The following is a 15,828-nucleotide window of genomic DNA, read 5'->3' as shown; positions in this document are numbered from 1 at the left end:
GCCATTTTTCTTTCATTAAAGTTTTTCTTGCAGGACTTTTTCTGTATCCGTTTTGAGGGTCCAGAGAGAGGAATGTCATAATTATGATACTGTCATTTGCGATACTGGGCTTTATAAATAAAATATAATTCAAAATTGAATTAAATAGAATGTGTGGAAATTGGCTAAATTCGTGTTAATTGTTGTAATCGCAACATCCTGAAGGGCTGGGTCAGACGTCAGACAGTAGTGAAAAATGACCATTTCTTTTTTCCAAAAGTTAGGTGACATCTTTAAATGTCTTGTTTTGTCCAACCAACAGTCCCAAAAGAGATAGTCAATTCAGTGTCAAACATACTAGGGGACATGTCTCCCCTTAAAATTTAGAACTTATTTGTCTAGTATTTGTCACCACCCAATAAAAACAAAAGTAGCAGACTTTTATTTTGACTAAAATGAAGATATTTCCTCCATAAAATGGTGTAAATATTGCTGCATAAACACATCAGTGTTTGATGTTCAAAACTTTCTTTGGACCACAAACACCATGTCTCATACAGTATGTGTCCCTGCAATGTTGAAAGAAAACCTACACCCCGGTGTCAAATAAGACATAGAAAAGCAGTGAAATAGAAAAATACAAACAAATGACAAACTCGAACCAGGAAATGTTTGTTATTTTTGCTTTATCAATTTACTTTAAAATATTATTCATTGTCAAAATAGTTGCAGATTAATTCTCATTTCAGCATTTGTTGTTTGTGCTGGGCGATATGGAAAATAATTAAATATTACTATGTCTTTTTAATGAAATGCCTCAATATGGCTGTTGTGGGGTTGACTGTTGGTGCTTTCATAAAAGATTTTTGATATATAATAATCAATAACTGGGATATAATTACTTAGTCGATAAAGGCAAATAATAGAACACCTACAACGGTCTGATGAGTTCAGAAAATTATATCACTTGTTGTAATGCAGCTTATGAAACCAGTAAAGGCAACACTTACAATGTTACAATATCTAAAATATCCGACGATATCTAGTCTCACAGGACGATGCAATACACTTTATTGTATCTATATCTCACAATATAGATGTAATATTGATATATTGCCCAGCCCTACTAGGTGTGATTATAAAATGGAATAAAACAAAAACAAATTATGCATTGTAATCCCTATATTATTGCCATTTTAATTATTGTTTCATTTTATTTTTTGTTAAAAGTTATACTTAGTAGCGATGTTTTATGAAGTTTAAACCCGGCCTGAAGAATTAACAAAATCAGCAAACCAAACCTATAAGACAGCATGTTAAGAATACGAGGCGATCAGCACCTTATAATCATCACATCAGAGCCAGACACTAAGAACTCAGCAAGGAAGAAATTTGAATTATGAAGTGAACAGCAGGAAATTGGGATGAGACGGGGCACAAAGTGAATTATTCTTCACCAGCCTTTGAAGCCGTGCACGCTCTTCAATATTTCCAGAGCAAACAGCCGAGGTTTTAAGCTGCCCTGAACTGGGACGAGGCCAGACGGCTGGCTGATGGGAGGGAAGCTCCACTGGGAAGGAGTGGAGACACTCACTTAGTCATGGCGGTTAGACACAGAGATTTAGACAGATTACAAACAAGTGCATACGAGCCTGCAAGCACGCAGACGCAAGTGCACGTACAGAAATGCTTTTAACGTAAGCAAAAAGATTAGCACACATTTTGATTTATGGCCACATGCGCAGCAAATGGGCCATCTTAGCCACATTAACAGATACACAAAGACGTAATGATTACAAACTAATTTTAATGACATGCACAGATGGAGACACATGCTCTAATCAGTGGGAGGATCATTTAGGTGCTACCTGTTTGTTCTGGTGTTTTTTTCTCCTGATGTTGCAGGAGATTGTTAACTCTGAAATCATTCTTGTCATCTATCATTACTCAGCAGGAAATAACCTTTACTCACCTGTTTTTGTGATTATTTTGAATGTCAAACTAAGAACTGTGAGTGAACTAAAAGTATGTGTTTGTGGTATTTTCCCTACACGGTCTTAGTCATCATATTATCACCCTGTCTGTCTCTGACTCTTTGTCATCCGTCCTTCACTCTGTCAGCGTGTGATGTCTATCAGGCTGACGTCACTCTGCACTTTACAGCAGCTTACTATTGAACTCTGGTGACAGACGAACGGACCAGACAGACGGACCAGACAGAGCTCTACAGATGAAAATGTCTGATGGTGCTCATTGTCAGACTGTCTGTACAAAAAGTAAGCGGATGAAAGTAACAGAGTCTCAGCAACACAGGTTCAGTTTCATGAAGCAAAAGACATTATGCTGCTGTCTGCTCCTGGAGAACTGTAAAATGACTACGTAAGGATCACTTTTTGTGTAAGGAATTATATTAGACCAGCTTATTGTCATTGTGCAGATTAGGTACATCACTATGTTTTTCTAACGTTCAGTCATGCAATATTTGTGTGTTTTGCTGTGATGTCGTTTTTCTGTTCCACCTCAGTTGTGATGGTGTCTTATTATCACCATAAAATCTATAATTTGGGGCCCTGCAGGGTGTCATTAGAAGGGTTAAAGTGTGGTTTAGTGAGTGCAGTACAACATAATGTTCTGTCAACACAATAACAGCCTCAGTTGATGTGCACTTTCTAAAGTTCGTGGCGTTCTGCTGATGTTTTTATGCTCACTCACATTTAGAATTATGGTACATTTAGTGCTGAAAATAACAGTTGATTCATTGATTGTGTTTTTGGAAAATGATCAGTCAACTTTGTTCATTATCAGTCAAATGTTTTACTTTTTTCAGTTGTTGATCCCCAAAAGGTTGTGTGCCACCATCTTGTCATCAAGCAAAAATGCAAAATATTTGATGATCCCAGCTTTCCAAATGTTAGCCTGTTGGGATTGTTGATTGTAAATTTAATACATTTTGTTTGGGCTGTTAGTTCTGCAGTTTAAAAACATCACTCTGGGCTCTTGTGATAGGTGTTCGCCATTTTTGACATATCGACTAATCCGAATGGATTACTCAGTTGCAAATATACTGAACTTACACTGTGTGTGTAGATAATGTTGTATCGATGGGTGGATTGTGGGACAATGGGCCCCTGGACACAGGTATGCAAAAAGCCTGTCTACCTACACAGGAGCAACACACACAGACTGGTGGTTTTGCCCCTTTTTTCTAATTTCTGTTGAACATCTCTTTGTAGTTGTGCATATTTCTGTAATTTTTTCTGGCTTTGTTTCAATTTTGTGTGCCCTTGTGGTCATTCAGTGTCTCCTTGAGGTGATTTTCGTCTCTCTTTGAGGTATATCTGTGTCTTCTTAGTTGTTTTGTTTCTCTTTGTGGTTCCTTTTCATCACTTTGTGGCTAATTTGTGTCTTTTTGAGATCATCATGTTCCTCTTTAGGGTATGTTTGTGTATTCTTTGATTGTTTTGTGTCTCTTTGTAGTTCCACTGCATCTCTCTAAGGTCTTTTTGAGCCTTGTCTTGATCCGCACATGTTGATTTCAGTGACATTTAGCAGGTGAAGACCAGAGGTCTTCCTGACAATTTGGGCCTTTGCCTGGTAGGCCCTTTTAGTAATAGATGGTTGTATCATGCGTTATTTGCAAATGTCTGGGTTTCTCTCTTGTGTCTGCTGGTGTGTTTGGCTTTGTATCTGTCCACTGTTGATCGAAAGGAGAAATAACATGATTTTATCTTCAAATGACCATGAAATAACTCATATATCTCTTTACGTCTCTTCTCCTGTCAGGTGTTGTGAGTGCAGCGCATCGCTGTCCCACTGGTATTATGAAAAAGATGGACGACTCTTCTGCAAGAAGGACTATTGGGCCAAATTCGGGGAGCTGTGCCACGGCTGCAACGACCCGATCACCACCGGCCTCATCATGGTAAGAAGATCCATCCTCTGACTCTCATCTCTCATCACCTCCCTGGTTCTTTTGTTGCTGATAAACCTCGAGTTACAGCCTGCAGCCGTGACGCTCACAGCACGCACATACATGCAAGAGGACAAACACCTGAGTCCATACATTCCCAGCCTCAGTGGTTGGTGTGTGCCTACACACGCACATACACGTAGGACCTGTGCCAGACCTGTAACTGACCCTGGTGCCTTTGGCTGCTTTGTCAGATAGTCTTACAGACCACCAGTGAAAGTCGGAGCTGTTGTTGTGACACAGGAGAGCAGAGGGGTTCATGTGCAGAATAGATGTGGTCACGGCACCGGAAAGCAGATAAACAATAGAGCGAGCCTCCGCTGATAAGTGCTGCTGCATTATAGAAAAGACAAGAAACAAGCATCAAAGGAGAGTTGTGTCTATTTGTTGATTAGTGATGGAATCACATACAATTAAAGCTTCAAGAATCTGTTTAATACTGTATGCTGGTGTAATCGAATATGTTGTTTATATTGTTTCTCATTTATTTGAAGCCAGCAGAAACAAAAATGCAGGAGCAGTGCAATTTTCCACTGGTGGTTTTTTTTTTTGTGCCTCTTTAGTGACCTTGTGACTCCAGATGAACTCACCTGTGCGGAGGTGGTTGGAGAGATGCAGCTGAGGCTGTTAATGCTGATTAAGCGATGCAGTGCAATTTGGATGCTCTTTACAGCACAAAAACAAGTGTGCTTTTTCTGCCTGCTTCAACCACATCTTGCAAGGGCATTTTCCAGGCTTTAGTTTGCAGAGGCACAAACACACACACACACACACACACACACAAAATAACACACAAAACACCTATAATCTATGCTGAGTTTTGCCTCTTTCACTCTGCTACACATTTTTTCTCCTACTGTATTATAGATTGACATGTTCACTTATTGCCGTGTCTTATCATTATACCTGAAAGGATAAGATGGTTGATGAATTAGTTGATTAACAGTAAGTTAATCATTCAAGACATTTTTTTGTGCAAAAATGACAAACATTCTTTAGTTCCAGCTTCCCAGTTAAAAAAGGATATGCATCTTGTCTTTGTCTTATGTGATAATAAACTGAATATCTTTATGTTTTGGAGTGTTTGTCAGACAAAACAAGACAACTGAGGACATCAACTTGGGCTTTACTAGGCTACTTTGTGATTGCAATTTTTTTTTATTTTAAAGGAGTAGTGTGTAGGATTAAGTGGCATCTAGTGTTTAGGATTGCAGATTACAACCAGCTAAAACTTCTCCCATGTTTCCTTCCATCAGTGCTCATTGTTCAGGAGGTTTTAACCTTTAGGGTTGAAATAAATGCAGAGGTCTCTTCTCTCCAAAACAAAACAACCATGTGATTTAAACTGATTAAAACACTAAGTAGAGCAGTTTCACATTAAAAATCTGTGTTTTTCTGATGCTGTTTGGCTTATCACGGAGGGGCCATTAACTACGTTGGCCGACATGAAAACATCAGTGGCCCTTATCTAAAGCCAGTGTTTGATTTGTCCGTTCTGGACTACTGTAGATAGAAACATGGCAACATGGCAGACTCTGTGTATGAGGACCCGTGCTCCATATGTAGATAAGCGGCTCATTCTAAGGCAACGAAAACACAATAATTCTTATTTTCAGGTGATTAGACACTAAAGAAAACATACTTATTGTGTTAAATTCTATTTCTGCCTATAAATCCTACACTCTGGACCTTTTAAAGATCAAACAATTGACTAATCCAGGAAATAATCAGCAGACTTACTGATTATGAAAATAACCCTCAGATGTCACTGAATGTAATCCAGGTATCCAGGGCCCTTACTGTAGTTGAGTCACTTATTAGGTGTTTTGCCAGTTTATTTGAAAGGTGAGCAGCTGCAGACTTTATATACAGTTAACTACCTGATAAAGGTTTTTGCATATACTGGTGGGTGTATTTAGAAATGTGGTCACTGTGTACAGTTTATTAATATTCAGCGACAGCAGGATTTATGGAGAACATTTTCCTCTCTGCTCATTCATCAGTGGTTGCAGAGTTGGTTTTGGTAATCCCTGTTGTGTTCACACACAGCCAGTGAGGTAAAATTGGGATTATCAACCACGACAGCAGACGATATGAAAGCTACATCAGTTGTGTGTGGGAATATGTGAGACTCATATTCATGGAAACTACCAACTGTCTACTTAGCATGAAGCTTATATGACAGGGAATTTATCCACAGAAAATCCTAACTAATCATTTGCATTTTAAAAGGTTTCAGTAGTAGCAGACAGTAAAATGTTTTTGAAGTGGGATTTAACTGAAAGTATCCTAAGTTGTGTTTTAAAACGTACACTGTTATGAGTATTCCATATTTAGGAATGGAAAATTGTTATTTAATGTCCTTTAAGATCACTTTAATGATGACAAATGTGGCTGTTAGAATATTTTTTGTGGTTAGTTGAGGTGAGAAAATGCTTCTAAAGCCACCCAGACCTTTGACTGAATTAATAATTCTCTGACTGTGTGTCGTCCTTGATAGGAGAAGATGGTTAAAATAAGAAGCTGAGTACATTTGCTGCACATAAAGCATCTTCTCTGACACATTCGCCCCCAGGTCAGATACAGCAGCCAGCAGCTTCTGGCAGGTCATGTGTCATGGCCACGATGAACAGAAATCAGTCATGGCTCGGCCTTTCTCTGCATCTCTGTGTGTGTGCGTGCGTGCGTGTGCGTGCGTGTGTGTGTGTGTGTGTGTGTGTGTCTTTTATCATTAACACTGCCTTCAAACAGCTTGCCCTTTGCAGTGCAATCTCAGTAATGAAACATGTAGGAGACTCTAAAGTGAATTCGGTGGAGAGATTGCAGCAGCACCACCTCTCCTCTTCTTTCTCCTTCTCTGGTTTATTGTTCCTCTTACAGTAGAAAGACACTGATTGACTCTCTCTACTTTAGTAAATTTTAGCTTTTAGCTGCCAAGATGGCCAGACCAATTGTATTACCGTATAGACATCAAGGTCAATTTCCTGCATCTGTGCCACACCCAAGAAGCATACACCAGAGCTGCATAGTCACTCTATCTGTGTAGTTTAGCAGGGAAACACAGTCCTATTTTTAAAATTCTCTGATGCCACAGCACCTGAAAAAGCTGCTGTCACAGTCAGTGAAAACACTCGATGATGCAGCGATGAGTCAGAGTCTGCAGGCAGAAATGTAGAACTGATGGTCAGCCAGATGGAAACAATAAATGAGTAAGGTTTGGGATTTCATCACTGCAACCTCAGTGACATCCGCCATACAAGCTGAGCTTTAAGTTGCTCATTAAAAATCTTCTGGAATTAGCTTTCCTGTCATTTGTTCACAACTCTTTTTAGAGACTCTTTGAGGAGCACCTTGGTAGCCAAGTGGTCATAGCATATGATCCTTCACCACAATGTCCTGGTTCAGTTTCAGCCTTGGCACCTGTGTTGCATGTCACACCCATAAGGTAACTTTCAAAGATGAAAAATGACACAGATGTCGAAAAGCCAAAAACTGCAGTTCCTCTAATGGCCACTTGAGGGTGTTTCCAGGAGCGAGTCAATCCCCTTATGTATCTCACACATTAAAATGTTATTAAAGCTTTGACGCATAATTGAGGGTGTGGCAGCTTCGAGTGACAGGCTGTCTGCGAGTCATCACGACAGTCTTTTTACACGGAGATCACGCTTTATGCCGCTCCGAGTGATTTTAGATGACATGCTGTAATCACAGAAACTAAAGAGGCATGACAGTTGTGATTTTTAACAAAACTGCTGTTTGTGGCAGTGGTCCTCCACGTCTCAGAGCTGTAGAGTAGGACTGACTTCACATTGGTGTTGGATGGTAGGAGTTATAAAATTGTGGATGTCATGTAGCTCTTGTGGATCAAGATGTATGTCGGGTAGACTAGTTAGTACGCCTCAAAGTGCTTCAAACTTTTGAAGAATCTGGTCCATGTTGGTTCAAATGTAGAGCTGTTGAACTCTCCAGAACAGGCAAGTGACTAGTGGACCTTGAGTGCAGAGTGTTTTGTCGAATGATGTCTCCAAGCTTAAGGTTTAACTGTCAAACTCAGAAAAACTTGGTTGCGTGTTAGTGGACAAAACATTCTCTTTCTGAAAGTGCAATTATAAATTATTTACATTGTTTTGTCAGTGACCACAGCTGCCCTGTGGGTGGGGCCATCGTCCTGATTCAATGTGATCTCTTGCAGTATAATATTATATTGAGGGCAATGTCTGTGTGTTTGTACAGTAAAACCATGTTGGTGTAAGTGTGTGTGTGTGTGTTTGTGTTTGTGTTTGTGTGTGTGTGTTCTGCTGCTGTCAGCACCTTCACCCTTGAGTTAAGATGGTAGTAAGTCAGCCAGATGATGTTACTTGGTTATTTACTGCCCTTACTGAGACTGATGTATGTGCTGAATACTAGTTAGCTGATCTAATTTAATTTCCTCTCTTGTCACTCTGCCTGTCTTTTTACACACAGATGAATGTGCAGTAATCCTGGCCATCTCCACATTCAGTTTAGAGTCAGTCAGCCTTTTTGCAAAACCTTGAGGCTGAGAGCCAGCTGATGGGAGTGGTGCCAAACATCGACCTTGGCCTGTTAGACATCTGAAGTTTGAGAGAAGATTCTGATTTTACAGTTTCTCACCCTCACTGCGTTATCTTTGCCACTGTGCTCTTTATCAGCCTGCTGTCTTCACTCCTGTATATCTTGAAGTGCAGATGTAGATGAAATTATGGCCATGAGATGATGTACTTTAAAATGGAGGATAATCTTTGAGGTAAATTGGTCAAGTCCTGGATGCTGTGTCTATTGCAGCATAAAGAAAAGCCTTAATACACCGATCAGGTGTACAGTATTATTTTGATTGTGAGGTGGGGTACGAGCACCTCCTATAGATGCTTGATTAGATTTGGATTGGGGTAATTTGGAGGCCAGGTCGATGTCTTGAGCTCTTTTTGGGGGGGCGCTGTCACTGGGGAAGTGCCTTTGCCATGAGGAGCTGTCTGGTTTTGTATATTACTCAGGATAAAGTATAAATGGAGAAGTAGATTAATGACAATCAGTATTTTTGGTACTGGAATCATGAGAAACAATCAGATTGGATAAAAATCTACGTGTTTACGTTGGCTCTCCATCAGCTCTGCTAAATAAGGGATACATTTACACTCTTTTGCTTGTTTTTATTGGCGGCATTTGTGATAGTTGGCACTGGATGATGAAGTCATGCAGCTGCTAATTATTCACCAGAATGAGAAAATCAACTCACCAGTCTGTAAACTCTCTTCCTGCCAACTTCTGCTAGCCGGCCAGGATGAGTTTCATTTTATTTGTATTTTTTCCAGGGGGGGGATGCAAGGTGCTATCCCGATCCTGCTCTGGGTCACCGCTACATGCCATGCAGAGGCAACTGCTGAGGGGCGCTGCCCATGTTGCAAGAGGAGAACCGATACAGGCATCTTTGGGGGTTGGGATATGTGGACAGTTAAATTGATCCATAATCAGAAACCATGAATTCCTAGAACCATCTGAATATGTGGACAGAAATAAAGCAGCATCCAACTATGTAAGAAGACGCAGAAAAGGACTATATTACACACAAGCACAAGTTAAAGAAGCTCATGGGATCACAGTTCACTGGGGTTTTACCTCATTTAATTCCATGTGACACATCAATAATCAATTGATTATTACTCCATCCATTCCCACTATTGCTTTGTCCTGACCAATCAGGAATCTGCTGTATTTTCATTATGTAAGTGCTTCCAGAAATGCACCTATTACTGTAGGTGGTTGTGATTTGGGCCTTCCTGGCATAATACTAAATCTTGGGGATTTTTTTGTTTCTTTTGTCGCTTTCTCTTTGTTTCTGAGATTGCAAGAATTACTGAAACAGCTCAAAGTTTCCCTTAAATCACAAATGCTTATGATTATTTGGGACTTTCAGTCATGAATCCAGATCATGTGTTTTGAAAGTTACATCATGTGCTGTACTTCTCATACTCTCATACTCTCATACTTCTCGTTCCCCTCATACATGTTTTAAAGAAAAACAAGACATTTCCATACTGATGCCAAATAGAAAAGATAGAGAAAAACACAACAGACATGAAATGAATACAACATGGACATTAATGTCTTCAATAACACACCTGATCTGCTATATATTCACAAATGAGACTAAGTCTGAGTGTTTTTTGGAGGTTTCTCATGTTTATAATTTGCTTATTTATGATTTTGTGTTTAAACTGATTAAAAGATTAAAAAAAACAGAGCAGTTTTAAAGTTACAAAGGGTTTAGTATTTTAAATGTATTCAGACTTTATGAGTGGTACACAAATATTGTCCTTCATATGTAGGTGTTATTGAGAAATGTAGATATTTTGGGGGGTTGACCACCAAACCAATGGAAAGTCCCACATTTCAAGTGTTCTTTATAAACTCCCACTGGTGTGAGTTAGCTCTGTGGTTGAGTGGGAATTGGCAAGTTGTTTCTAGAAATGCCAGTTGATTGTCTCGCCTCTAAGTGAAGACAGACACATGTGTAATAAGTGTTGGGAAATGCCATTTGTTAAGACTCTTAACATTTTTAAGATGTTGTTGCTGTTCAGGTTTTGATATTGTTTTCCCAGCAACAGGATAAGCTGCTGATGATCTCATCAGTGATGTTGAACCCAGCCTGAACCCAGCTCTCTGTCACTGTGTAAAAACTCTTTTTGCATTATATTAAGTCTTTTTATTATATATAACTCCTCAGGGAGGTCAGAGGTCACACACAGAGTGGTGTCCTAATGCAGCTGCTGGAGCCACAGTGTCTTTGTGTAAGAGCACTTGAGGTAAATATCTCAATGCTGCAATGGAGGATCGAACTTTGGGCTTTCAGCTGTTCTTGTTTTTAGTTTTAAACGATTCAGATTCAGGGAGATCATAACCTGACCTTCACTGAAGTGTGTTTTGAAACTCATTTAGCATTTCCTCTTTCCAGAGTGGAAACTCTGACGAAAGCAGCAGCCCCTGTAGGCTGAAATCTCCCCATGTGGCACAACTGTGGGCTTCTGGGTTTCATCTCATAGCCGACTGCCAGCAGGTTTGACTAAACTGCAACACACATTATTGAACATGAAGTCACTGTTACAACTTTTCACTGTTTGGTACCAAAGGTGATAATATCACCTTTTTTCTGCTGCCACCAAGTAGCAAAAAGATCAGTTATCGCAGGATGAGCTATAACGTTACAGTTGTCAACATAATGACTCCATTTGTTTTAACGCAGCATTAGCCTCCATAACATACTTATCTCAGAACAGATAAAGCTGAGGCAGTAAAAACCCTGGGTGTAATGACTCTAAAATGATTTTCTTAATTGCTTGTGAATGTATGAAGGAGAATTTATTATTTTTTTCTTTCAGAAGTTAAATAGTCTTGTTTCAAAAGAGATTTTACTCCATAAAATACATGCAAACAGGTGTAATGGCAATAAGAGTTGCATTTCTGGATCCTCCTGGAAATGCTGGTTCTGAGCTAAAAGCAAAAAAGGCACAACTGAAGCTTTTGGGGATTTTTTTGTGATGCAAGACTCTTTACCTGTACATGAACCATGGTTTTTTGCACAAATAAAGAAATGTAGAAATACAGGAAATTACTAAACATGGTACAAATGAAGTTTAAAAGTTTAAGATCTTCCCCTCTCAAAAATGTGTTTTTCTTATGTTTACGTTCCCTCAGATGTCTGACCTGCACTATACTGACCTTTATCTGCGCAAAGTTTGTCACTAAAGAAGTTTTTTCACATTACTCTTCTGAAGAGGACGAAGTCTGTACCACAGGAAAACTAGATCATGTATCTCACTCATACAAAAGCCAGTAGCTGTTTAATATGGGAAATACACACTGACATGGAAATACCAGCAAAGAACAACAGCAAAGAAACCTAAACCCTCCAGCAAAAAGTCGCTTCAGAGAGCAGCTAGCATTAACGTAGAAAAAGTTTTTTCAGCAAAAATGGTAGAGTGTGCAGTTTTGGTATTTAAACTGAACCCTAGAGGTTCTGTCCACTATCTACCAAAAAACCCATCGTGGCAGATATTATTGTACATTTAAAAAGCACTAATGCTGTTTGGGCCACTGCCAGTTAGCCTACAAGCAGACGAACAATATAAATAAAAGATACTAGCTGCACTTACTATTATGATTCGTCAGCCTGTCACTGATTGTAGTTCACAACTGACTCCTTATCTGAGTTCCTGCAATGCTGACTCGAGCCTTCTTGATGCTGCATGCAAATTTCTCACAAAGGTGAAAGAATAGATCTGCCTCCAGCCCCTTTCTGTCTGTTATTTCTTTAACATTTACATGAGAAAAACATATCAGTGTAACTGATTAATTTATAAAGTTATTTGTTTAATCTAAGTTGTTATTGTTTTTACAAAAAATCTCATATAAATCTACAGTGGGCACATTGGAAAGTGGCAATAGTAAGATTTCTGTCAATAGTTTTTTAATACTTTAATGTGAAAATCTAATCTAATCTAATCTAAATACATGACATATTTTCCAAAATCCTGTTGAGCTCCACAACCCACTGAATGAATACTCTAAAATGTGTCTTCAAAGGGGCTTTAAATGTGACAGTGGAACTGTAATTTAAAAATACAGAAGACAAGGTCAAAGCGTTTGCTTTCTTTTACTTGAAAGTCTGTGAAGCTGGTGTCCAGTTTAATTGTTTTAGCTGTGTATCAATACAGTCACTACTGATTTTTAACTGCTTAGTACTGCAGTTACCACACAGTAAGTTCTGTAAACAATCTGATGATTCAAACTGAACCTAAACACTGTTGTTGTGTTTTCTGTTTGTTGACCTTTGCCCTGGATGTGTGTGGATTTCTCTGGAGCAGCGACTGACGCAGCTTCCCTGCTGTAACTTAATCAGGTTTTCTGTGCCAGTCGTCTCTCTGCAGTCTGTCTGCTCTGATTTAACATTACAGGGAGGAGAGCCTATTAATATCTGCCCACTCAGACGGCCCTCTGAAGGGTCAACACATGGCACGCAGGACATGTTAGGGACATCAAGAGAGTGAGTCAACAAGGACAAGTAAGAGGTGAAGCTGGAGAGAGGAGGTTGACAGAAAGAGTGACGCAGCAGCAACGATAAACCTCGGAGGAGAAATTATACCAGGCAGGAGAGGAGATAAGAATACAGGGCTAACGAGTCAGCTGAACGCTATTAATAAAGATCAGACGAGCATGTCACATGTCTTAATTTATACTCAGTGCTTTGTGATTGTGAGCTGTTTTCTGGATTGAAAGACAATAACATCACTCTTATTCTACATGTGACTAAAGACTGTGTCTCTGTTGAAAGTGAAAGTGTTTGGCATTTCCTTTCTTTCATTTTCAGGTTGGACAAGAAAATAATTTCTTGTAATCTCTGTATGGGCACTTTTTTTAAGAAGTCTACAAAATTTCAAACAAGGACTTTGTCAGCTATGCAGTTAAAAGAAAAAAAGGTAATTAGAAGAAATAATTAAAAATAAGGAAGAACTTCAGTTTATGACTATGACAGCTGAAATGATGGATTGATTAACTGTTTTACAAAAACATAAAAACTGGTATTCAGGACAGCCCAAGTGGTTTAACTTTTTGATTGTCATGAAGTCAAACAGAACAACTTGAAGATGTCACAGATAGCTCTCAAATGAATTTCACAATTTTGTGATGTTTTCATTGAATCAATGATTCATCAGTTAATTGCAAAAAATAATAAACAGAATAATAAATAATGAAAATCATCATTTTATTTTGACAAGGGTATGTTTTAGTGATCAGAAGAACAGAACAGAAGGTCAAGCACATACAGCAGACATACTCAACTCAAGTTGAGATCGGGTGCCGGGTGGCCCGCCGACCATTTTCTGATCCACTCATTATCTGTTACCACTTATCCTATTTGCGGAGGAGCTGGAGTCCCAGCTGACATTGGGCATGAGGCTCGGTACACCCTGAACACACTGGGATTTTCTTTTTTGTACTTTGAATATAAATAAGGTGCCTGAGTGCATAAAAAAGCATCAAAGCTTGTTTTTCAAATGAAGCAAAGATCCTTTGGATCCCCTGACAGAAGTCCTGGCTAAGCCCCAAATGTCCTCAAATCCTCCCAGCAGCTCTGCACACACCTGATCTGTGACGAGCTGCTGTGACTCATTTACCTCTCAGTAAAGATGAGTGAGGACAGCCAATGTTGAAAGATTGAAGATGGGCAAGTTATTTATTATATTTACCAATAAATACTGTTAATGTTTGTTTATTATTGGCCCCTGAGTGCTATAATTTTTTAACCCATTAAAACCTCAATAAATCGATTGACTTTCTTTCCAAAACATGGGAAGATGTCAATGAGCAACCAAAGAAGAAATTAAAAGAAACTCATGGAAATGACCTGGAGAAAAGTGCTTAAATATTACAATTATTCTGTAACATAATTTTAAATATGTAATTATGATAATTCTGATCATATTTATGTATTTAAATATTTAGAGACATCTCTCCCTAGCTTTTTTTCAAGATACTTGTCATAATCTATACATTTTTTCCAAGTTACTCATAACTTATCACCCATATTTTGGACAGAAATCGCAGCAATGTGTTCAGGTTTTAAAGGTTTAAATACTTACAAAAGGCGTCTGAGAGCAGCACAAAAAAGTGACATCACTGCAGATATCAAAGGGTTAATGTATACATTTTTAAATATACAGCACTATATTTGTTTATCATATAAGCTTGAAACAGTGCAGTTGCAGCTTTGCTTCACATTTACAGAACAAAATAAAAGACATTTAAGACATAAACAAATGATTATTCCCCCACATAAAGGCCCATGAGTCGAGTGACTGTGACTTTTCACTGGTTTGGAAATGTGATGGCAGGAATCGGGGCAGCAGGGGAGAAGAGGAGGGGGTGAGGAATTTACTGAGGACACCACGAGGTGGGGGTGGGGGTAGAGGGGTGTGTGTGTGTGTGTGTGTGTGTGTGAGCCGGGTGGCGCGTGTGCAAGAGTGGGCGGGGCCAAACAGGAAACGATGAGGTCATAGCAGAAGTGTGAGAGAGGAGGAAGGTAGGACGGGAGGGGGGGGGAGTCATGAGGAGTGACATTGATTCAGAGATGAGCTCAGCTGCAGAGGCGTGGACTGCTCTCCCTCCTCCTCCCTCCCCCTGCAGCTCCGACTCTCCGGCCGGTTTGGCTGCTGCCAGTGTTTTGTTGTGACAGTGGGGAGAATCGCCTGCCTCACTAGAATGAACTAGAACAGCCAGGAGAGTCGCCAGCTCTCGCTGACATGGTGGGAGACTTGTTTTTCTGGAGCTTCTGCTGTCTCAGGCTGTGGAAGAGGGATAAGAAGGTGAGGCTGCTGCTCGGGGTTACTGGGTGTCTGATGATGGGTGATGCACAGTGAGCCGGTGAGGAGGCAGACTGTCTCAAGTGGTGGAGATGGTTTGCCGGTTGCCCGTGCGACTCTCTCCATCTTTTTCTCTTTAATTTTGAAAGTGAAGTCAAAGCATGATGTACGCTGCTGTGTTTATAAAACTGAAGCTGGAGCATGATACTGTACCATGATGTATTTTGTGTGCCATTTTAAACTGGGTCAGCGCACTGCCTTGTAATTACAGATCTGTTCCTCCTCTTCTGCACGGCGCTCTCTGGCTTTATCTTTTTTTTTCATGTCATGAAAAACTGATGAGCCATGGCACGCGTGCTATTTATAGAGAGCATTCTTCTTCTGATAAAAGTAGGATAAAAAGTGTGTTAGTGTACACATTCAGGGATGGACAACTGTTGTCATTTCGAATAACTGTGTCGCTGGTACAATGTTATTTTTATTTACCACCCACATGCTGGAAAC

At 39.6% G+C, this 15,828-nt stretch overlaps 1 protein-coding gene across 4 annotated transcripts in view; it reads left to right on the top strand.

The window, feature by feature from the left end:
- limk1a (LIM domain kinase 1a) overlaps nt 1–15,828 on the top strand; it is a 70,292-nt gene that overhangs the window by 27,362 nt on the left and 27,102 nt on the right. For 3 of the 4 annotated variants that reach the window (XR_015776803.1, XR_015776804.1, XM_042486486.2), the window contains one exon: nt 3,763–3,901. Coding sequence is in view for 1 of the 4 variants with exons in the window: in XM_042486486.2 (XP_042342420.1) it covers nt 3,763–3,901 (139 nt within the window). In the remaining 3 variants the exon portion in view is untranslated. Of the gene's footprint in view, nt 1–3,762; nt 3,902–15,144; nt 15,328–15,828 lie in introns of those variants that run through there. The other variant, XR_015776805.1, reaches the window with a different exon arrangement.

The sequence above is a fragment of the Plectropomus leopardus genome, chromosome 6, assembly GCF_026936395.1.
Source record: "Plectropomus leopardus strain MGB_pleo_1.0 chromosome 6, ASM2693639v1, whole genome shotgun sequence".
NCBI lineage: Eukaryota > Metazoa > Chordata > Actinopteri > Perciformes > Serranidae > Plectropomus > Plectropomus leopardus.
The sequence above is the reverse complement of the archived record's forward strand: the minus strand, read 5'-3'. Positions and strand labels throughout refer to the sequence as shown.